The sequence below is a fragment of the Anoplopoma fimbria genome, chromosome 12, assembly GCF_027596085.1.
Source record: "Anoplopoma fimbria isolate UVic2021 breed Golden Eagle Sablefish chromosome 12, Afim_UVic_2022, whole genome shotgun sequence".
NCBI classification, from domain to species: domain Eukaryota; kingdom Metazoa; phylum Chordata; class Actinopteri; order Perciformes; family Anoplopomatidae; genus Anoplopoma; species Anoplopoma fimbria.
In genome coordinates, this window is record NC_072460.1 from 18,897,502 (window position 1) to 18,922,766 (window position 25,265).

The following is a 25,265-nucleotide window of genomic DNA, read 5'->3' on the forward strand; positions in this document are numbered from 1 at the left end:
TAGCAGTCATTTATTCAATTTCCTTGTTTTGTTTTTTTTTACAAATTCCCCAGAACAGCACTCTAGCAAAGAAAGCCAAACTGTAACATCCTGTTGCTCTACTAATACTGAGGAAGACACTGTTTGATTCACATTGTAGACAAGAACATTTCCCCCAAAAAGTGTCATAATTATGATGTTTGTCACAATGGATTCTTTAATAGTAGTAGCACAGGATTTTATGCAAAACAAATGGTGTCTTTTCCATGGTGTGGCCAACGCAGCAGTTTGAGCTGCCGTGTAGTGAGAATATGGTTTGAAATAAGGAAGTGAATTCAGTTCATTTCAAACCTGCAGCGGAAACTGAGACACACATTGCCGTGAGCTCACTTTTGTGGTCCAGAGTGAGAGAGAGAAACCCTGAGGCCAACGCCGCTGCTTTCTCTGCTGCTTCTGTGTCTTAAAAGTTCGTGTTCATCTTGAAGAACAAACGAGCCAGGAGTTCAAATGGGCTGAAGCGAGGCACTTTAGCTTCAGTTTACAAAGAGATCCATGTGTCAGGATGAACAGCAGCAGCAAAACAGCAAACTCCTGTGCAATAAAAGCAGAGATCAAGAGGCATGCCTCTCTGCAGAGTGCAATCAACAGACTTTCCAAGCAGTTTGAGAGAGTCGCGGATCAACAGCTGCGCTCAGGACTTAAGGTTTACCTCCACAGCATTGAAGGTAAGCTCATCCTTCTTTATTTATTGTGTTTGGGGAAGAAAGCGACATGTTATGCTGAATGTCTTAACGACCGGTTATCAGAATTTGGTGCATGTTCGGACTCAAAAGGTGCTCACTTTATTGAATTTCTTGTTATGATTAACAGGAAAACTCTTCAGCATGCTTTGGTTCAGAGTGAGTTCTGTTATTCAAGTCATTCACTCGGTTGTTGGGGCTTTGGGGGAACATGATAGCGTTGGTGATTGATATGTTCCTCTGTGTTTCCTGTGTCAGTCAGCGTGTCTATTTCAGAGAAGTCGATGTTCATTTTCGTTCTCATTTCACTCTGAGCAGAATAATTCACATCTCGGCATCTGATACATCGTGGCATTTATCTATCAGTCAGCCTCTGGACATGGGCAACCAATGGCAACATCCCTCAGCAGCCATCGCCATGGCAGCAGGATGAAACCTGCTGTGTGGCCTACTTCCTGTCTGCCAATCTGCAGCCGCCCTCAAAGCCACTTCCTTTCAGACAAGCAGGGCCTTTACATGTGAAGTTGATCAGTTGTACATCATTTCCTCATTTCTGTCCTTCCCACCGTTTCTTGTTAATGTGACACAATGTGTTACTGTCGTCAGACTACCTGAGTGTTTTTCGTAATCTGCATCCTTTTTCTGTTGAAGACACACAGGTGGCGGAAGCAGTATATAGATCCAATACCTCAGTAAAAGTAGCAATACCTCAGTGTAAGAATACTCATACATTCAAAATTACCTAAGCAAAAGTACAGAAGTATTACCAACAAAATATATCAATAGTATAAGTACATGCTATGCAAATTGACCCCTTTCAGAGTGATACATTAAGAAGATCAGGGATTAAAAAAAAAAAAACATTTGCAAACAAGATACAAATTTGTCTGGCGGAAAGTACATTTAATCAAGTACCGTACTTAAGTCCAATTTTGAGGTACTACAAAGAAATCCAAAAGTAATCTCTAACATCCTGTTGCTGTGGAGCCTCATTTGATTGACATTGTAGACCAAAACATTTCACAAAAATACTTGAGGATTTATATTTCATTCTACTTTAAACATCTACTCCAGAACATTTCAAAGGGGAAATTATTTTGCTTTTATACATTCATCTGATATTTGGAGTAACTTATCAGACCAACACTTTTTATTGCAAACACAATAAGATTACAAGATATGACAAATATTGTTAAAACTTGTTCTTATATTGTTGATACTTTTGTACCATTAATTAAGTAAAAATATGAACACTAGACTAAGATTTTTATAGTTTGGTATTGCTACTTTTACTTACAGTGTCAGGTCTAATCAGACACACTAGTGTGGGTATGAGGGGCTTTAATCTTTTATAATGCATCATATTTACTAAGTAAATAAATCACATGTGCTGTACTTTAAGGAAAATCAATGACAGATAGATAATGTTTGAGTAAAAAGTACAATAGTCACTCCTGAAGTACAAGTATAAAGCAGTATAAATAAGAATTACTAATGTAAAGTAAACAAACTTGAGTATATGTACTTTACACCACTGGCATGGTCAGACTCGTTGGAATACCTTATGAAATAAGCAGCTTACCTTTTGATTTCATCCGTTAACTCATCAGTGCAATGTTTGTTTGTGAATTGAAGGTCAATCAGCCCCCTGATGGATTTTTTTTCAGGATCTGGCAGATTATAACACGCTCTGAGAAGCACTTCCCCTATGTGTTAAACATTCAGCTCATTTTCTTATTTTTTGGGTATAATTAGGCTGCTGGAGCGAGGATCAAAGTCAGTGTATCCTCAGTGGGGCCTGGATCTGTGAGAGTAGAGTTCACTGGTGCTAAAAAGAGAGCCACCTCTCTGTTTTGGACTTCATAAGCGAGTGGGATGTGGTCGACTGACTGTCTGCCAAGGAAATGCTGCGAATAAGAAAACGAGATGGAGAAAAGCGGTGAGGTGGAGCCAAATGAAGACATTCAAATGTGAACCTGACTGGTATGTGCTCACTGCAGCATGGCAGCAGAGCGGAGGGGAAAGACAGGAAGGACAGCTCCCAGTGAAGGAGAAATGAAAAATCACCCAGCATGACCACTGCCCTTGGCCACTGTCCATCTGACAGCACATGCCCATAGGTGTAAATGTGTGTGTGTAAATGTGTGTGTGTGCTTTGTTTGTTTGCATGTGAGTCTATTCACATGCAAGAGTGTTTCTAAAAAGCGTCTGCCTTAAGACAACCTGATTTTTTGCGTAATATGCGGGTGTCTATTTCTTTTAAATAGTAAGACACTGTTCTTGTTAACAATTGATTTTTACTCACGTATAACGGCACTCCCCCTGAAAGTGTGTTTGGGTTATTATATTAAAAAAAGCAGCTTCTTATCCGAGGTTTTATTAATGAATCTTCTTCTGTGGTGGAGGCTGCGGTCCTCTCTCAGGTCATGTGTTTTTCCCCTTGAGCCAAAGGCGGCTCGTTGTCAGAGGTCTTTTGTATTCAGTGAGAGTAGTTATTGCCCTCTCACTGACTGTTGAAGGGGAGGAGGAGGGGGGTGAGCGGGCTGAGCAGGTGGACAGTCAGATCGTGTATTATGGGATGAATGTGGGAGGCTGAGACTGGTGCACTGTGGGGAAAAGCATCCTCTGATTTCACATCAAGGATTATTATTTTTTTAATCAGAGAGTAATTAACATGAAATTACACCAGATAATAATTCCAGTGATGGATGTGTGTAATCAGTGTTTGCTGCAGTGTCTCTGTTGTAGCACACAGCATAATTGCAGCAGTTTATCTTTAACTTATCTTCCTGTATTTTCATTTCTGTTACTTAACGATGAAGTCGATTGAAAAATGAATCTGTTTCAGTTTTCTTTTATATTGGTTTAATTAATCGAATTATGCTAAATATGTTATTTTCCTTATCTTGGATTATAGACATTTTTGGGGGTTTTTGAACGTTGATTGGACTGCATGTGACATGCCATCAACTTGGCTTCTTGTACATTTTTCCTGACTATATTCTGATGTTTTGACTACTAAACGGTTTATAGATGGAGGAAATAATGGACCGATCAAGGGATAATGAAATAATTGCAGCCCTAATTCTTTTTACTTCCCCTAATGTATTAGTAAAATACTGTATTTTGCACAACAGGTTTTAATCATAGATGAGTTACTGTATCTCGAAAAGCATATACAGGTTTTTTTTTCACATACTTCATTATATGGAATGTTTCTATGTTATGTTTAAATGGGTTTGTTTCATTCACACAGAAATAACAGTATCTGTGCTTAATATCTTTGGCATTCTGTGGTCAACTATTGATGTCCGATATGCTCTGCTTCATGCTGTGAGCCCAGAGCTTACCCACTTCTGCTAATGAACACATGCCATAGCAGGTAATAGACTACAGATCAATAACCTCACAGGAAATCTCTTTCACTCACATGTACGACGCAACGAAGCACTCACGCACTGAGAAACACCATTTTGATACAGAGATCCTGGGAGTGATTGCAATACAGAATTTACCACCGACGTAGGAGGAGGAGGAGGAGAAGGGAGGAGGGAGGAAGGACACGGAGATGATTGTGCCACCAGAGCCAGGAAGATTGTAACACCTTAGCAACAAACAAGCCAAACCTCCTACTGAGGAGGAGCCACACGGAGCCACACACACACACACACACACACACACACACACACACACACACACACACACACACACACACACACACACACACACACACACACACACACACACACACACACACACACACACACACACACACACACACACAAACACAAGCACAAATAGACAGCTGAAGACAGATGGATGATCTTGATGAAACTACTCTGGCAGCTGTATAAATGAGACAGGAAACAGACACTGGGAAAGCACACCCTGTCCTACTCTGTGTCTTTTTTCCTTCACAAACATGCATCAACGTTTTTTTTCTCCCCTCATTTAGCAGGTCCAGCTCGTGTGTGCACTGCTGCTTTACCACCAGCAGTTACCCGCTGCCTCCCCCCCCACCCCCCTCCTCCTCCTCTCCGGCACGCAGGGAGAAAGATGGAGGGGAGGGGATGATAGGGATGGGAGGGATGAGCAATAAAAAGCAGGGACCCTGCACAGTCTGAGAGGCAGCAGCAGAGAAAGAGAGAGAGAGAGAGAGAGAAAATTAAGGAGGGAAAAGGAAAGAGGAGAAGCAGGATCCTTCTGTGTTGTATGGATTGCCTATTGGAACAAGGAGGGGCATGTAGAGGGAGGGACATTGGAGATTCCTATCAGTGTGGTGGTGAGAGCAGCAGAGAGAAACGCAGAGTGCGAGCTGTGCATGTGTGAGGGTGTCTGTATGTGTGTGTGTGTGTGATTGGACTCGTTGAACCTGTGCGACGGTGTCTCTTATCGGGGGGGCTGTTTTAAGCAGTGACTCGCCTCAGCGCCTCCTCTGTGTTGTCCCGCTCACCGCCTAATGCGCCCAGAGGACACTGGCTGCCCGGGAGACAGCGAGAGGGGCGTGATGGCCGGACGCGCCCTGACTCGGCCATGCATCCCCAGATATCCGCCTGGGCTTTTGTTGGCTTCTCCTCCTGGATCCCCTTCAGCCCTCGTCAATGTCCTTCCTGTGCGTCTCCGTGAGGCTGCCTGCCTTCTTGCCGCTGCGCTCTCTGAATGGATGCATCTGTCAACACACATGTGTGGCTTGCAGTGAGAGCCCATGATCCGGACTGGACTGCACACAGCTCTGGGTATACTGTGCCATGCTGCTTTAGGGTGACACTGATGAATTTTTAAAGACGTTACCTTTTCACCTTACAGCTGCTGTTGATCACATTTCTTGATGACGTATGATGCGGGGCAGTTGTTATTCTGAATTGAATCCTGATTTTTTTTTTTTTTTTGGCTCTGAGTGAAGAGGATGGACTGAGCAACATATAAGATGGGGGTGCTGCACATAAAATAAGGTCAAGTAAATAATTACCATCAGGAACGACGCGCCATAATGAAGAATTAATTGCCTCAGTAGCTGCATACACATGCAGTGGATAGATTTGAATTGGGTGTTTTCTAGGAACAAAAGAGCTGCTTGGACTGCTGGAGTGGATTTGTTTTCTGTATTCCAGAGAAATGAAAATTACAGTTTGAGACGTAATCCGTGACTGAAATTAGTATCCGAAACAAAGAAATAGGGATTTGGGGGATGGATGAAATCAACAGCCGCTCTGCTGCTGTATCTTCCAAGGAGAAACTTAATCTTCCTCCATGTAAGTTTTCTGTCTCAGTCGTGCTGTCAGATTCTCTCACATCCCAACACGTTGGCAAACTGTCAGTCGTTCATGTGGCTCTGTCTGGTTTCATTCATCTACTGTGTGTCCACTGAAGCCTGACCCCATGAGCGGAGGCGGCGCCCTGCAGCAACGCACCACCTACCTCATCTCCCTCACTCTGGTCAAAGTAGAGGCTGTGGAGGAGAATGGAGGGGAGGCCAAGAACAGCAGCCAGGGGAAGGATGTGGAGGCCGGGCCTGAAGGAAGGCCAGGAGAAGAGGCCGGGGCCAGAGTGGAGGCTGAAGGTGAAGCTCCTGCTCAGGGTGAGAATGGAGCTGGACAACCACAAAGAGCTGAAGATGCTGCTATCCTGAAAGGGGGCAAGTTACCTGATGAACTCAAAGATGAAGAGAGAAAACCCATCAGCCCTTTGAAGGATAAACTGCCCTCTACTGTTGATGTCCTGATCAAAGGGAGTGAAAAGCCACCCTGCAACCTCTCCATCCCTTTACCTGCTGAGAGAGCGACAGTTCAGAAGACAAAGTCTGCCGAGATTGACCTTACACGGGTCGAGAGGACGCCCTCCACCCCAGAGGCAAAGCAATGCAGGTCACCATTACTGACCACCACGACTCCAACGGAGGTGGTGGAGCCCTGCCGCACCCCCACCAGGACCAGCCTCCCTATCCGCCCGGTGGGACAGCGTCCTGTGAGTCTGCTGAAGTCTCACAGCAGTGTGGCAACCCGCGGTCGCGACTCCAGGGACGGCAGAGAGCGCAGCCCTACCTCAGCTCAGAGCCTGGACCGGAAGGACTGCCGCATGCCAACGCGCTCACCAGGGCCCTGCAGGGCCTCATGGGCCGAGGCGAGCAGGCCCGATGGCTGGAGGGACCTGGGGGTTGAAGCTCAAGCTGGAATACCTCTGGAGATTGGAGGTGGCATGGCTGCAGTGATGAGAGACATCCCCAGGAAGGACAGACTGAAGACAGGTTCGGCCTCCCTACCTGCACCTCCCACCCAGGCCAACAAACCAGCACGCAAAGGTAAAAGCCGCACTCTGGATAACAGCGACCTGAACAGCCTCTCTGAAGACCTGGGGCTGGTCCAGCAGGCGCAGCAGGGCAACCGAGGCTCCACTAAAGACAGGAAGATGCTCAAGTTCATTAGTGGCATTTTCACAAAGAGCAGCTCGGGGTCAGCTGGGTCATCCTCCACAGCACCGCCTGTCTATATACAGAGAGACTCCAGTGAAGAGGAAGGTAGGAGGTCACAGCATCACTTTCACCTCTTCCTTCACGGCTCTAAATCTTCATGTCCTCTACATCCATGACTACACACCATTACCAGACAGACTTCTGTCTTCAGTTCCTTCGCCAAACAATTATCAGACATGTAGCTTCTTCAGCTATGCACAGGCATCCATTTAAAATGAGCAGGGGTGGGGTTGGGTGGGGTTGATCTCTTTAAAGAACCCCACACCGAATACATTTACAGGCTATAATACCGTCAAGTGCCAAGAAACACTTTCCCGAAGCCAAATTAACGACGGATGGAGTTCTTTGATCTGAGAACTGACAATAGAATCATCTTGGACAGTCTTAATCTAATTCCCCTCAGAGCGTGCGCAGATTTCACACTGCTGGAGGGGTAATCTCTGCACTCCCACATACACACTTAAGCAGCCTTTCCCAGCATGGGTTTAAATCTCATAATGAAGCCAAAGGGGAGAGGAGCCGGTGGCATGATCACGGATGGGTTGCGCTGCTCCGGTTGATTTTTGCTTTATTTCCATATAGGGGGAAAGACATGAGGGCGATATTTGTTCATCCACATCAAACAGGGAATGGTGCAACCACAGCCAATCAGAAACATTGTTAATCCTGTTTTTGATATTCCACCCACTACATGTTCTGCCACTATATGGGGGTTCATTCTTGTCTTTGTCTCTGTGAGGCATTCAATTTCAATTCCATCATCATGTCAAAAGCAGTCATGTGGCATTCTAAGATTTAGTATCGCCATCGCTGCCGTTGTCCCCTCTGAGCTGCGTGTCGACGGCTGCAGCGTACAACAGTGCGTCTTTTTCACAAACATGTTCGCTCAAAGAAAGAGCGTGTGTGTTTTATGGATTCATTCACTCATTGTGTATTTACACTGTTACACATGCAAGTAGTGAGACTAGCCCTGCCGACTGCATACACACACACACACACACACACACACACACACACACACACACACACACACACACACACACACACACACACACACACACACACACACACACACACACACACACACATATACACATTCTGAGGGCAGGGGGAAGTGTTGCCATGGCAACCGGCAGGACTGCTGCTTTCACTGCTGCTACAGAGGTAGAGTCTGATCAAACCGGGGGAGGAGGAGGAGGTGTTGGGTGTGTGTGTGTCTGTGTGTGCGCGTTGACACACAGGCTGAAAGGATTGTGACAAAATTCTCCCCCCAAAAATTTAAGTCAGAAAATTGGCAGTTTTGGATGTGAGATACAGGCGACATGTGGGAGTTTGCAGAGTGGATCACACATGATTGGTTTGGAGCAGAGTGTGCGGATAATTGGCTTTCTGTATAAATCTGTGGGTAGAAGCAGCAGAAGGATCACACAGTCGGATCACTGTTGACAACAGCAGCAGGCCATAAAGAGAGCTTTGACTCGGACAAAGATAGACAAACTCTGTGTGTGTCTCTGTGTGTCTCTGTTCGTGTGGTAGGGTTTGCCCTGTTTCCCATAAAAGATGCCTAAAGCGGCAGCTCTTTTTTTACCATCGTCTGAAGCACATCATCACCAGGCTGCATCTGTGTGATGTTGGCCTGGTTGTTCCATAGATTTAGAAGCAGGCTGGAGTTTAATCATCATCTGTCTTTGAAGGACAGATCACACATTCACACCCAGGGATGGCGGGCGCTAAAGTCTCCTCTGTTGTCTCTCTGTGATTTAATCCTTTCCTCCTTTTGCATTTTCCTGATTATTTTGTCTCTGAATTAGCTTTAGCAGCATGATCCCCTGACTTTTCCTCTATCGCCATCAGCAGGTCAAACATTTCACATATCCAGTGAAACATCTTAACATCATAGTGAGCCTGCTAGCCTGCTGATGTTATCATTTAGCTCAAAGCACAGCTGTGGCAACGAACGGCCTCAAAGGAGCTGCTAGCATGGCTGTAGTGAGTCTTAGTCTTCTTTCTAAAGTAATACATACACTTAGTTGCCAGTTTATTAAGTACACCTGGTTAAAACTAATGCAATCAAATACAACAGTCCTGCAATAAATCTTCCCTTCATGAAAGTTAAGATTTTTGTTAAAACTGTTTTAAAGAGATGATGATTCAATTGTTCATTTTTGAGGCTGTAGTTTGTGGTGCTGTTGAACTTTATCGCGTTATCCTGTCACAGACATGTGTTTCTATTATTTTATCCACCATATCTATATAAACAAGAGTAGGCCAAATATAGCATGTATAACACAACGCAGTTCAACAGCACCACAAACTACATCCTCCAAAATGATTGTACAGTTCAATCAACAGCTCGCTGAAACTGTTTCAACACAAACTGAACATTATAACCTTCGTAAAGGGAGAATTTATTGCAGGACTGTATTTTTTAGCTAGATGTACTTTATAAACCGGCAAATGTTTTTTTCTGTCTCTGAATCGGTTTCAGACTCTCCTCAGACTCTGTCTTTCTCTTTATTCTCGTCTCTCTGAAGCTGCAGTTGGTTTTGAGGGTCGCATCACATTGGGGACATGACACCTCTCTTTTCCCCAGTAGGGACGTTGGCACAGCTGTGTGCAACCCGACCCTTCTACACTACTTTACTGTTTGATGTGCATGTGTGTGTGTGTGTGTGTGTGTGTGTGTGTGTGTGTGTGTGTGTGTGTGTGTGTGTGTGTGTGTGTGTGTGTGTGTGTGTGTGCATGTGAGGGTTCATGTCACACCAAATAACACTCAACATTGACTTTATTTTTCCAATTTTGAGCTGATATGATTTGTTGGTTAATCCATTAGACATCTGGCGGAAAGATAAAATATTTTGTTATATAATATTTGGATTATTGGTAATTTGTGGTTTCCCTCTGTTTTATATAATTTCAAAACTGAATATCTTTTGGTTTTAGACTGTTAATCAAACAGAATAAGACATATGTAGATACCTGGAATGTTAATATTGATTTTTCTTCAATATTTTATGACCTTTCATAGTCAAAGTCTTAGTTAATCCGAGGATTGAAAAAGTAATCATTATTTGCAGGTCTAGCTATAGGGGGAGATGCCGTTCAAATCCACAGAGGAGTCTTTGAATGTTTGAATGACAGCTGAACTAGAGCATCCACTAAAGGCCACAGTAACTCACCACACAGCTGCCCGTCATTTATGGCACACGGGGGGCAAAGTGGATAAAGAGTAGTGTGGCTGGATGTTGTTGGATCCCCCCGTCGCGACCGAAAGGTTACATTCATTAAGACGACATGCGAGGCCACACGTGTGCTTACGGCCGTCGGTCACGCAGCAGCTGTGTGATTTATAGCTCTCCCACTGAAAGGCTGTTATCATGGCTGCCCTTTTTGACTGTACATGATCAAAATGATGAATCTCTCTCTGCATCTCTGCCTCACTGACTGTTTGTCTCTGTCTATCTCTCTCTAGTGAATATTGCCAACAGCCAGGAGTGGACCCTGAGCAAATCCATCCCAGAGCTCAGACTGGTGAGGCGAAAAGTGTACAAGTTACTGTACGACTAACAGTCCGTTAACACCTGAATCAGAAACAGAAGGATTTATTCATAATTGTGTAATTTTAATAGTGAAGTCTATTAGGAGTGCAAAATTAAAAACACAAAAGTTCTCTCATTTTATGTTAAGGTTAGTTGTTCCGGTCGAATCATATCTTGTCACTACACTTAGGGTGTGAAATTAAGACTATATGCAGTTTATTCTACAACTGTAGTGCATTTATACAGTGAAATATTGAATTTGTTATTCCACTTTATTCATTTGACAGCTACAGTTACTTTGCAGATAACGTTTTTTTTATAAGCAACTTGTATGTATAAACATTAATTAAATTAAACAGCCCATTAGACTATAAAGTTTACATGCAATAATAATCTAATAATATATGGTATAAAAGTACCTAAAATGGAGAATGGCTACTAAACTAAATCATATGTTATTTTTGCCTATAATGTTCTTTAACTATGACCTAGACATTAAACATATAAATGAATATACACATTTAAGAACACATCTACACAAACATAATGAGCTTCATAAAGACAGATTTTATGGAAGCCAGACTGTACAGGTGTAACTAATACAGTAGCCACTTTGTTAGGTACACTAGGGGTAACATAAGATTTTGTTAATTGGTCATTTCCATATTTAAATACATTTTGATGATTGTGCTTCTGTATTTTTACTTAAATGCAGGACTGCTCCTTACATAGTTTAAAAATAGTATTTTTGTAATGTGATATTGCTACTTTTTCTAAAGTAAAGGATCTGAACACTTCTTCCACCACTGAATAAACATGACTGAAAGGAACTAAAACATATTCAGAGGGGGAACTTTGTGTTTTAATTCAGTCTGAGAGTTATATTTGAAACATCACTCTGTGATCGAGCGTGCAGGCTAACCCTGAATGAATGGTGTTGTATTTCCTTCCCTCTTCTCAAAGGGCATTCTGGGAAGTCTAAAAAGCGGCAAGTCAGCGTTGGTGAACAAATACATCACCGGCAGTTATGTTGCTCTTGAGAAGTCTGATGGTAAGAAACATTAAACAAGAGAAAATAAATCAATAATTTAAAAAATCACGAGATAATAGTTGAGCTCCAACTCAACCAATTGCAACAGTAAAATCCTGCCTTTACATTAATGCATGAGTAATACTATTCTATTAAATAATATATAATAGTTTGACAGTCACAGGGGACATGTTTATGCTTTATATACTTTAACTACACTTGCCTGAATATACTTACATACTTTTACTAAAGTAATATTTTTCCAGCAGGACTTTTACTAGTAACAGTATATCTTCACAATGTGGTTATAATACTTTTAGGAAAGTAAATTATCTGAATTCATCCTCCGCCACTGGTCCTTCAATGCTGGTCAAAATGTTTGAGTTTATAAATAACAATTCATCTAAAATACATTTGTATCCCCATGCTTGCTGAGTGTCATGTTTAATTTGATTTGTTCAGAGAGATGTTTCGTGCATCCTGATGTGTGTCATGCTGCTGAATAACTTGTCTGTCATTGTCCTCGTCAGGTGGCAGGTATAAAAAGGAAGTGCTGGTGGACGGACAGAGTCATTTATTACTGATCCGGGAGGAAGCTGGACCACCTGATGCCCAGGTGTGTGTGAGAAACAGAGAGAGTTAGTGTGCAAAACTGTAATACCTGCTGACTTCATCATCCTCTTCTTTCTCCTTCAGTTCAGCAGCTGGGTTGACGCAGTGATCCTGGTTTTCAGTCTGGAGAACGAAGGCAGCTTCCAGGAGCTCTACCAGCTCTACAGCCAGCTGAGTGCACACCGCACGGACATCCCAGTCATAGTGGTCGGCACCCAAGGTCTGCACCAATCACAGCCATGTAGATTCATTCTGGAACTAAACCATGGGGGACATGTCAAATACAGTACACTGGAAAACATTTTAAAGATGGTTTTAAGTCCTTCCATGAGTTGTGAAAAAGTCAAACCAACCAAGTTCAATCAACAACTGTTCAGGTGCACGTTAAGATTTGATTTCCATTTACGTTATCACGGTTTGAAAATCAGTTCTTCCTCTGACACAAAGAAGTAAGACTACAGCTGTGGAGCCATTGTGTATCAGAGTCAATATTAAAATGATTTCACTAAGCAACTTTGTTAAATCATAAGCCTGAAGTAAACACTAATCTTCATCATGGTTTACATTGTTTTCATTATCATAAGAGGAAACAACTGCATGCTCATTCAAGCTACATCCCACAGTAACAGTACGCTAGCAAAAAAACAGCAGTAAACAATATATACTGTGTACTTTGCTTTAGGCTATTACCTGCTGTTTTTTGCTGAAATATCATAAATATGACAGACCTTTCAGCACTATAATAAAAACGTACACGAAAAGTAATGTTGGCAGTAGTGTGGGCTGGACATGTAATGGGAGAAACTGCTGTGCATGCAGTAAATTGTTATTCAACTGAATTCCTATCTAATTGGGATGCCGGTAAATTAACTGCACATGTGATGATGGAAGAGTGTGCTTATAAATGCAATGCATGGTTGCATTCAATTAAATGGGCATACCTTTGACCAAAAATGCCATAAAACTTTAAAATTTCTATAAAATAAATAGTTTATTATTACCAGACATGCTATTTAAATTGAACGTATGCAAAAAATCCAAAATTCCTGAGCTTAATTTCCCTTGATAACTCTCAAACCCTTTGCAACCTTGATTACATGGATCTTTGCGGTACTGCTGTTACCATAATTTTCCAGTTTTCTATTCACTAATCTTTTTTTTCCCTTTTAGATAAAATCAGTAGCACCAACCCTCGTGTGATCGAGGATCAGAGAGCCAGACAGCTGTGTATCGATGTGCGTCACTCTCTGTTTTACGAGACCTGTGCGACCTACGGGTTCAACGTCGACCGAGTGTTCTCAGAGGGTGAGTTCACAGTCATTTTATTAGTGCCGGAGGAAAAACTAGTATTTGTGACTCACACGTCTGATGAGTGAAACACTTTGACGTCTGTGTGTTTTTCCAGCTGCCCAGAAGATCGTAGCTCAGAAGAAACAGGCGGCGCTGCAGGCCTGCAAGTCTCTTCCCAACTCTCCCAGTCACTCTGGAGGCTCCACACCTGGATCAGCATCGTTCCCTGGACAGGTACATCCTCATAACAGCTTTTAATTGAGTATTTCAATTTTGTGCATCTACTCCACCACATTTTGGTGGCAATTATTGTACTTTTTACTCCACTAAATTATATTTTAAAGCTAAAGTTACTCTGCAGATTCAGATTATTAATACAACATATAAATCAATTTATCAATCATTACATATTAACATAATTATATAAAGTAGTTAAAATAAGCTACACATTTACCAGCTGCAACATGAAACTGAACTTTTACTTTTGGTACTTTTTAGTATATTTCATAGTAAATTAGATATATTAAGTGCAGGACTTTTACTTGTATTGAGTATTTTTACACTATTGTATTGATACTTTCACTTAGGTAAAAGATCTAAATACGTCTTTCAACACTTCTGTTATACTCTACTTACTGTACTTTCAAAAAAACTCACATGGCTCCCATCCCACATCTCCCACTACAAACCTTTTTGTGCATACCCAAATAAATATCTAACAGCAAAGATTCACACATAGAAATATTTCTAAAGCCCTGACAGAAGAAGAAAATGATTCATATCAGAGGGCCGAAAACAACACACATTCAGGTGTGAAACTTGTTATTGTCTTTTTGTTTGGGTAAACAAATATTTTTCCTGTCTAGACAGATATTACGTAAGACCTGATAAAAACAGGACACAGATGAAAGAGTTCTGCTGTTGCCGTGCTGGTGTTTTTTTTCTAAATTAAACTTTTGCTGAGCATGTCTTTATTTTACTGCTCACAGCCATAAAACTTCAGGAGCATTTCATATTGGTCCTGTTGCCAACAAAGTCACCTTTTTTTGTGTACATTGAGTATTGATGGCTAAAAGAGACACTATTACATCTTAAAGAAGGGTTTCCAGGGAAAACAAAACATTTTCAGTAATAGGATTTTCTCTCTGGGCAGCTACATGTATTATACAATTTAAAATCATCTATCAAACTGAATTCAAATTTTTAACACCATGTCCATCACTCCCTCCACAACAATCTCAGCTCCATCAGTAGCACTTTCCCTCATTCACCATGAACTACGGCTATAAAATTCAGTCAATCTTCACCCACATTTTAATGTAAATCTACTTCACCGTTTTTTTTTAACTTTCATGCCATTTTCACTCTCTACATCTCTTCCCTCACCCCTCCATCGCCATCCACCCGGCTGTCCTTCCCCCCCACCCTCGCTCCTCCTCTCAGGCCAGTAATGGCCCGAGTTGTGGCTACGCCTACTCCCTCCCCTCCACCCCTGTGATCAGTCACAGAGATCTGCGGGTTGCACAAGGAGAGGGGGGAGGCAGCGTCAACTCACGTTCGCTGAAGGGCATCCCCAGACGGCCCTCTCTCTTCAAGGTCAGTAGTTTCCAACTGCCGGGTGTCTCACACCTTTTAGTCTCCCATCACCTCTCATAATCATTTCACTCCATTCAGCTCCACCTCTGCCTCACTCTGCTGAAACCTTCTAAACACCTCCCTGCTGTTGGATTTTTCAATTCAGAATCGGGACTCAGATAAGAAGTCTGGTGATGCTAAAGGAGACCAGAGCAGCACACGGGGCGTTCCCATCAAACAGGTTTGGTTAACATCACAAAACACGACACACAATAAACCCACTTTTCAATGATGCTTCAGTTTGCTTGCAGCACAATAATATGTACCGATTCAATTTTCAGCAACAAGGTGGGAACAAACTATTTATTTAATCTTACATAAGCAGCAAAAATCTGTATCAACCTCTCTCAAAGGTGTACTATTAATATTGTGCTTTCAGCTATTGTTGTCAGACCACTTTACACTTTGACGAAATTGCCTCGACTCTAAATTTAGGCTGATTCAGAGACGCTTTTGTTGCAAGTGCAGTGACCTCGGTTGTTGTTTTGACAGAGCATCCTGTGGAAGAGAAGCGGCAGCTCTCTGAATAAGGAGTGGAAGAAGAAATACGTCACCCTGTCCAACAATGGCTCGCTCTCTTACCACTCCAGCTCCAGTGTAAGAGAACACCAAAAGACGGATCGATGCAGCATTAAAAACACAGTATTCAGAGTTTTCACTGTGAAGAAGATAATATCTGCAGCTTTTTAGATTTAACTGTAGTTTTAACTTCAATGGGTTTTATTATAGGACTATAGGAATTGCTTTCAAATGTTTACTTACTATTGATTTATTTTTATTTTTAGAGTTATTTTATGTTTGTATTTATCATTGTTTTTTCAGTAATGGAAAGTGACTTAGTACATTTACTCAAGTACTGCCCTTAAGTAATGAGCTACTTTACTTGAGTATTTTCTTTTCATGCTACTTTATACTTCAGTGCAATTCAGAGGTAAATATTTTAGTTTTTGCTCCAAATTCATCATCTTAATACAAATCTGTAATAATCAATTATTACAGGCCAAGATAAGGCAAGAATTAATTGATCCTCAGGGGGAAATTCACAATGCAGCACATTATAAAAAGTAAAGTAAAGTAAGCTCCACTCTACCAGCTGCAACTTAAAGAGATGAAAACATTAATGCATCAGTAATTATAATCTAATAATGTAATAAACATAAATCTGAAATGGGCCATTCTGCATAATGAGTACTGTTATGGCATTAAGTATATTTTGATACTAATACTTTTGTACTTTTACTAAAAGTTTAATTTTGAATGCAAAAACTTTCTTGTAACAGAATATTTCTACACTGTGGTATTGCATCTACTTCCGTAAATGATTTGAGTACTTCTTCCACCACTGTCTCTGTATCACAGTGTAGGCTAATGTTAGCAGCTCTGTTCTGCTCTGTTGTACTCAAGGACGTTTACACTCCTTTCACTTGTAATGTTACGAGTGAAACTTGCTGTTTCAAAATACAAACCATGAAGCATAAATCTGATCTTTGACTTGCTTGTCAAAGTATTTAAGTTAAGTAGGTTAACAAGGTTATGTTAGAGTGAAATAATAATAATTTTTTTTGTAAATCTACATTTTAAAATGTAGTCTTAAGTTATTCCATAAGGTCCGTTAACTGACACAGAAATATGTCTAGCGGTGGAAGAAGCACTCATATCTTTTATTTTAGTAAAAAATAGCAATACCGCTCTCAAAAAATACTGTCTACTGTATGTATGTATACTGTTAGAAGTATAAGTAACAGGAGCCGACTGTACTTGTTGGGTAGAGAGTTGTATTATTATACTTATATTATTATAATACTAATACTGATGCTTTAACATGTAAGTAGTATTTTAATGTTAACGTTCAGCTACTGGTCATATCAAGCTGTAGCAGCAAAGGTGTATTTACTTTCTTATGAAATCAACTTATAATTTGTAAGAGGAAGTATTACTTCTTTTAAAAGTTGATGTTCTTGTTAATACATATTTCCGATGAATAGGTCTAATATGTGTGATATACATTCTGTTTCAGGACTATACGCAGAACATCCACGGAAAAGACATCGACCTGCTGCGTGTTACGGTTAAAGTTCCCGGGAAACGTCCTCCAAGAGCCGTGGCTCCTGCGGGGCCCTCACCAGTCCCCCCCGGCGGTGCACCTGGAGTCAACGGGCTGAGTAAGGAGCCAACAGCCGCTGACAGCACCAGTACAGGTACTTCTTCTTGTGTATAAGTATACTGAGCTTTGTCACTGAGGGTCTGAGGGCAGATGTTTTCATTTAAAGTTTTATATGTTTTATACTTAAAAAATCCCATGAAAAGACCAAAACCAAGAATGTGTTGGTCCGTCTCATAATACTGAACATCACTTGTCTGTGGCACTCAGACTTAAGCTCATTAGTTCCTACTATTCAGAGGTATTTTTTATTTCATTCGAGCTTCTCCATTTTATACTTTATACTTTTACAACACTTCATTTATTTTACTTTTCATTATTTTATTTTACGTATGATTACTTTATAAAATATGATGTGTTATAAATTAAACTACCCAAGCAGTACCACCTGTACCAGCTACAACATTAAAGTACTGCTGACATGTTAATGCATTAATAATGCTGATCTAATAATATAATAATGTAATACTAATAGAAAATATTCTGCATACTTAGAACTTTCATTTCTGCAACAATTTGTTGCTTCAACTTCTGTACTTTTTCTTGTAATGAATTATAACTTAAGTAAATAATCTGAATATTTTTACCATATGTTGTATTACATTGCGTCAAAGTTTTAACAAATAACAAACAGGATTTCATTCTTGTTTTAAATTTGACATACCGTGTTCAAACTTTTCACTTCCTCTCTTGCTGTCAGTTCCCCAGTTGTGTCCCGCCACTCTGTCTGTGGTTGACGATCGGTCTGGTGGCCTGTCGCCTCAAGGAGGGGATAGAGGCCTTCAGCGCTGCCCTTCCTCTCTGTCCACCAAAGCACAAAGTGTTGGTACGAACTGCCGGAAATAAAAACCTTTCAGTCATTGCCACAAATCAAAAACACATTAGCTCCACTAAGATTGCATTCAATGCTGTAATAAATACACAATATATGATTCACTATTTCTGCACCAAATGTCAGATGCCCTTGAAGCAGCAGCCAGTCCTTTCGCCGGAAAAGATCCCAGCCAATCATCTCCCATGAGTGACAGGAAGAAGAATAGGAGGAAGAAGAGCATGAATCAGAAAGGAGACGCAGCCGTTGGGCAGGCTGAAGGTAAATCAATACAGAGAATAAGTTTTCACCAGGACCTATTCTTTTTGCATGAAATACGCTGGTAGTTTGATAAAAAAAGAGGCTTTTTTCTGTTGTCTGTACAAATATGCAAACACACACTATAGTGGGTGGTAAAAAGCATCAACGTGTTTTTTTAAGCACCTAACTAAAAAATGAATGCATTCATAAAACATTAAACTCCGTTTTTAAAAAAGAGCAGCATTTGATTGTTGCAATTATTATTTTAAACAACTCAAAACTACAAAAAAAAGTGTGTTAAAATATTTACATTTACATATTCCAGTGCAGTTTTCCATTTTCTTAAGCCTCTGTCTCTTCTGTGAGGATAAAGATTAGTGCTTGTCTTTCCCTGAATATTTCTTTGCAGCCTTTTCTTAACACTTGTACTTGTCTTTTCCTGTTTCTCTTCTTTTTCTTTTCCCTGTGCTCATCTCTCGCTCGGCAGCAAAACGCAAAATGTGGAAATTAAAAAGCTTTGGTAGCTTGAGAAACATTAATAAAACAGGTAACAAGTGATGATGATGATGATGATGATGATGATGGAATTTGCTTGTGCTCTTATTTCCATTCTTTTCATTTTCCTCTTCAGTGAGTCTGACATCTTAAGCTTGAGTTGTTCATTTTACTTGTTTTGATTGCAATAACCCCAAGATTTTTCTGTTCTCACCTTCATAAAACTGCTGTTTTGTGTTGTTTTGCATTAGTTTTGTAACTCCCACACTGACTTTGTATTCATAATGCCCATAACATCATGCCATGATAAATTAGCTGTCTCTGTACACGTGCAAATCTTACCTGAGTTTGTTGTTCTTTCCTTTTACTCGCAGATGAAGAGAATGCAGACTTTATCATAGTGTCGTTCACCGGGCAGACGTGGCACTTTGAGGCTCAGAGCCTGGAGGACCGGGACTCCTGGGTTTCGGCTATAGAGAGCCAGATCCTGGCCAGCCTGCAGTCCTGTGAGAGCGGCAGAAACAAGGTACACAAGTTTGTAAGACTTAGAACTTTTCTCAGGTTCTTACTATGAGCGTCAGGATCCAACACGAGCACAAATTTGGGGGGTTTTTTCGGCAATGATGTTGGTTTAGCGACATCTGATTCAAAATCTGATGACAGCTGTGGGGTTCATCCACATCTGATAAAACACAGTCCTGATGAACCAGATTAGTTTTTGAGAGGTAAGGCCATGACACAGTGGCATTTAAACACTGCACTGTTTTGGCAGGAAAATAAACTCCAATGGTGTGGATGAATTTCACCAGGCCTACAAACTCTACAAATATGATAACTTGTAATTATTTTGGCAGAATTTTAACTTTGATTGTTACCTATGTAGTCATTAATATATGTAATGATATTAAGCCTAAGTACTTAACATTTTAAATAGCTCTAAATAATGTACCTGTGGAGGAAGCTCCCTTCTATAATCTTACCAGACATGTGTCTATTAGGCAGGTGAGTGTGAAGCAGACAGAAATAGTTCAATGATTTATAGAAAAAGAAAGGAGAAGATACGAAAGCGTACTGGCATGAGTAGCTAGTCCAAACAGAAGTAATTGAGAATCCACAGGTGAACAGGAATTTGGCAGGCACAGATAAGGGTTCTCGTTCTGGCGGCTGGGAAGCAAAGCACAAAGCAACATTGACAATCAATGACTGGGACTGGGCAGCCGGGCAGAGATCTGGAAGTTGTGGCAATGTCTCCATAATCAATTTACATGATGCACCATGTTACCCTTTGTGCTTTGTTGTAGGGGTAATTGTTTTGACAAATAAAGGATTTTAATATGTGTGTTTGTGTGTAATTGTGCAGGCTCGGAGGAGCAGCCAGAGTGAAGCTGTAGCGCTGCAGGCCATCCGTAACGCCAAGGGCAACCATCTGTGTGTTGACTGTGAAGCACCAAGTGAGTTCAGCGTCTTTCCCCCCAGCTGCAGATTCACCCTGAAGGATGAATCTTTCCTTCATGCGCCATCGACCCCCAGTGGTGGTGTCATGGACTTCACTCTGTTTATACTCAACTCAACAGGGGTGGAGAAAGTACTCCGATCTTTTACTTAAGTACAAGTAGCAATACCACAGGAAAGAAATACTTTAACAGAAGTAAAAGTCATTCAAAATATACTTAAACTACCAAAAGTAAAAGTACTCCTTATGCAAAATGTCCCATTTCATATTCTATTTTTTTTTTATATTATTGGAATATAATTATTGATGCATTAATGTGTTCATAACTTTATTGTTGCAATGGTGAATCTGGAAATAACTATTAAGTTATCAAATGAATGTAGTGGAGTAAAAAGAACAACATTTGCCTCTGAATTGCAATGTAGTGGAAGCATAAAGCAGCTGGAAATGAAAATACTCAAGTAAAGTACAACTACCTCAAAATTGTATTTAAGTACCGTATTTGAGTAAATGTATTTAGTTACATCTCACCATGGCTGCTCAATAATCTGTGTTAGCTCATTATGGCCGTCCTGTAACTAGTCTCCCCTCCTCTCTTTGTCCTGCAGATCCCACCTGGGCCAGCCTCAACCTGGGTGCGCTGATCTGCATCGAGTGCTCGGGGATCCATCGGAACCTGGGGACTCACCTGTCCCGCGTCCGCTCACTGGACCTGGACGACTGGCCGGGAGAGCTCACACAAGTCCTGGCTGCCATCGGAAACCACATGGCCAACAGCATCTGGGAGAGCTGCACCCAAGGCCGAACCAAACCCACACCTACTGCAACACGGTGGGTATCAGCACATTCATTCACAGGATTTTTGTAAGCACTGTAATGGTATTATTAAGTGCTCATATCGGTTCTCGTATTGGCAAGTACCCAAATGTAAGTACTTGTACTTTCAAAATGTTGCGAGCTGCCTAAGATCTAAAACGCCAGGAATTCAATTTGGAGTACATACTATTCATGACTAAATCTCCTGTGTGTCTGTTTTCCAAGTGAGGAAAGAGAGTCGTGGATCCGTGCAAAGTACGAACAACGGGCGTTTGTGCCGCCCCTTCAGCCGACCCCGGGGCCCCAGCTTCCAGACAACGGTATGCCGGTGTGGTTGCTATCTGCAGTGACTGAGAGAGATCTGCCCAGACTGCTGCTCCTTCTGGCCCACAGCACCAAGGAACGGATCAACGCTCAACTGATCGGAGAGACTTCACCGCCTCGCTCGGCCCTGCACGCTGCTTGTCAGCTGGGAGATGTAGTCATGACCCAGCTGCTCGTCTGGGTGGGTTTATCCATTCTGTTCACATTTCTTTTAATGTCCTTTTATGATTTATCATAGTTCACCCTCTGTACATTGTTACCTGCTCATATATTGCAAGGAAAGTAGAGCAACATAATAAGGTTTCACATAGATCACATTGAGATGTTCTTGCCATGGCATAAACTGGTTTGAGTGCTCCAAGGCCAAGGCCCCCTCTGTACATTGTGAATATACCCTGTCGCCTTCAAGTTCTCAATAAGTTCAATGCACAGAGAAGACAATAAAGGTGTTTCCACTGCAGCAGCTTCCCCAAGGGACCAAGAACCTTTTGAGGAACTCAAGAAATTGTTTCAATCGGAGGAACCACAGGATTGATTTAGTTCCAGGTGTAAAAATATCATCAGAGACATGCAACAGCAAATACAGAGAAGGACAGCACGACTCTGTGCTGTTGCTTCCCCTTTTTTGAATGCATCGTTGGACTAAATTACCTTATCTTCACATCTCTTCAGATGTGGTCGAACAGTATTTTGCAAAAGGGACTTTTAGTTCCTGGTTTAGTTCCTGTGGTTCCATAGTTACTGGGACATCGTGGTAAAAATGTCTCTATGGCATGTAAAGATATTGTGCAGTAATGTCTACTTGAGCAGAGAATTAAGTCACTCGCCGTCTGTTTGTGTTGCAATCGGAGCTTCTCCTTGCTTTGTTACCAGTAGTGCACGCTCACATGCACTAAAAGACATGTGTGGTCTACACATGTCTTTTAGTGCATGTGAGCGTGCACTACTGGTAAGCTCACAGCCGCTGCTCTGCACTGCTCTCAGACAGTGGTTAAGGCTGATAACGCTGTTCCGATAGATGGCATTGTTGTGGAAGCGTAGGACCCACCCTCTTGTTAACACTTAGCTCTGTCTGCATTGTTGCCGTTGGTTGCACCGTTTGCTGAGAGCTGTCTGCTCAGTCATCACCATGTTGACAGCGGGTAGGCAATCCATCTGCTCTGATTATCGAATTTAGCACCTTTATAAATTCAGCAATATTCACCATCTGAGCACAATATGAACTAATAAAGATCTTAAAATGAGATTTGGACACAGGACACACACTTAGCTAGTAAGTGAGGGCTCACATTTGTCCATATTGCATTGTAATTCCCCAAAAACAATTGATATGCAGTGAACGTGGGACGGTTAGGGCTCCAGAGTTACCTGCTTTTTTCCAAGTTAGTCTTCTCTGTCTTAGGTCTTGCAGACAAAAATGCTTGTCTGCTTTGTCTCATGACATATTTAACATATAGCTTTATAAGAAATGTGTTTAATTCTAATAGTTTTCAGCAGCACGTTTGAATAGCAAAGAGCTGCATGTCCCTGCACACACTGTTGTACCTTTCAGCAATGTTTACTCTATAAATAAGCCGGTGAATTAGTTTATATTGTTTTTCTCTCTCCCCACAGTACGGAATTGACGTGAAAGCAAAAGATAACCAAGGCCAGACAGCCATGAAGATGGCCAGAAAAACAGGGAGCAAAGGCTGCATTGATATTTTGGTCCAACACGGCTGTCCCAACGAGACGTCCCCCACCACTCCCACTCCAGTCCTCTCCCGCCGGTCCAGCACCGCCAGCCTGGGCCGAACCAGCTCCAGGAAACGGGTGTCGTAGCGCGAACTGAAGATGCCACCACACGGAGGGGCTGGTGACGACTGGAGGAGGCTAATTGTTTAGAAACCTTTTAAAAAACACCACATACAATGAAGAGCGGCGAACTATAAGAAAAATGACAGGACTATATTGTAGTACTAATGATATACAAAATTGTTTCTGAAGACTGAACATATCAAACAACTTAAAAGCAATATTCATTCAATTTGTTGATGACAGATATGTTGCTGAAATACTGTGTTGTTGTTGACCTCATTTCAAAATGACTCAAGTAGAACTTTGTAGCTGTCTTCTGTAATTTTAGAGCAGACAAACTGCATCTTCTTTCACTTCCTCCAGAAGAAGTGCAATAATCCAACTATGATGATGAAAAGCAACAAGTTTTAGAGCGAACTATGTCTGTACGGTCAATACATCGAGAGGGTGCTGCTTTTATTCAAATTTGTTGTGACTGGACCAAAACAGCTATTATTTTCTTTGGCTTTACAAATAAAATCTACAATATGTCATGTTGATAGTTATGTGTGCCTGCGGCAGCAGTAAAAAGGCCAGTTTGGCCGATATAAACTGTTTTTCAGTGACGAATCAGCTGAAATAATTCTGCTTAGACTAGAAAAATGAATGGTTTGGAATATGAACTATATCAGTGTTACTCTCACAGGTCAAAGATATTGCGTTTTAATATACTGTAAATGTACCTATACTACATACTTAATGTTAAACTCTGTAACGAAGACACAACAGAAAAATCAAAGACTGAATTTTGTAAATGATTTCTACTGGTAGTTTTGAAAATATGTTTTTTTCATTGTCTTATAATTTCTTATTCTCCTACATGTCATAAAAGCATAAACCAGTAAACAAAAATGCTTTTACATAATGTAAACATGTGGCTATTTGTTTAAAGTTTCTTTGGGGATGGCCAAACAACTACATAAAGACATCATTCATGTCCATATTACTGTTGTGTAGGTCTATCCCATGAGTTTACAGTGAAGTATGAAGAGTTGCAGGTGTCATCGTTATTTTTGACACTTTGTGGGTCGTGTGAATCTGTCATGAGCTAAAAAAAATGGTTACCGAAATCAAATAAACTTTTTTTAATTAGCATTATTACGATCGTTCGTTTTGTTTTATTTTGTCTTTGTGGGTCTCAGCCTGTCTGCTGCATTAACATTTTGTTTATGGAATGTTTTTAGTTTTTCACGCTAGCAGTGATGTAATGTAACTAAGTACAATAACTCTAGTACTGCATTTAAGTACAAATTTGAGGTACTTGTACTTTATTTGAATATTTCCTTTTATCTTTGCTACTTTATATTTCTACTCCAACACATACTTATGACATTAGTTACTAGTTAATTTCAGAATCAGATACAAAATATAAAGAAACCAATAAAGTCAAATTTATGATTATGGATAAAGCCGGCAGTATATTTCAAGTAGTTTAAGTTAGCTCCACCTTTACCAGCTGAAACATTATGTACATATATGCATCAATAAATAAAATCTATATATTATTCTGAAATGGACCATTCTGATCATGAGTACTTTTGATACTTTAAGCATTCTTTGATATGAATACTTTCTAATAACTAATTTACACATTTGAATGCAAGACTTTAAGTTGTAACTGAATACTTTTACACTGTGGCATTGATACTTTTACTAAAGTAAAATAATTAAGTACTACCACTGGCAGTTTTTGAAAATGAATTTACTCGAGTACAGTACTTTACACCTAAACTTCACTTGAGTATTTTAAATGCTCACTTGAGCATTTCCATATCACTTTATACTTGTACTTCACTACATTTCAGACGTAAATA

The 25,265-nt window shown here is 40.9% G+C and overlaps 1 protein-coding gene across 2 annotated transcripts; it reads left to right on the forward strand.

The window, feature by feature from the left end:
• Positions 1–186: 186 nt before the first annotated feature.
• On the forward strand, positions 187–24,549 carry agap2 (ArfGAP with GTPase domain, ankyrin repeat and PH domain 2). Of its 2 annotated transcripts, XM_054608844.1 has the most exons (19): positions 6,099–7,233; positions 10,661–10,719; positions 11,691–11,778; positions 12,288–12,373; positions 12,454–12,589; positions 13,540–13,674; positions 13,775–13,893; positions 15,103–15,255; positions 15,401–15,475; positions 15,787–15,891; positions 17,312–17,492; positions 18,156–18,281; positions 18,414–18,548; positions 19,015–19,074; positions 19,397–19,548; positions 20,383–20,473; positions 21,084–21,306; positions 21,517–21,796; positions 23,230–24,549. In XM_054608844.1, exons 1-19 carry the CDS (start codon positions 6,099–6,101, stop codon positions 23,434–23,436), a joined length of 3,546 nt encoding a protein of 1,181 aa, XP_054464819.1. In that variant the 3' UTR covers positions 23,437–24,549. The 2 variants fall into 2 exon arrangements, with proteins under 2 accessions (XP_054464820.1, XP_054464819.1); XM_054608845.1 differs by lacking the exons at positions 6,099–7,233; positions 19,015–19,074 and adding an exon at positions 187–704.
• Positions 24,550–25,265: the final 716 nt, after the last annotated feature.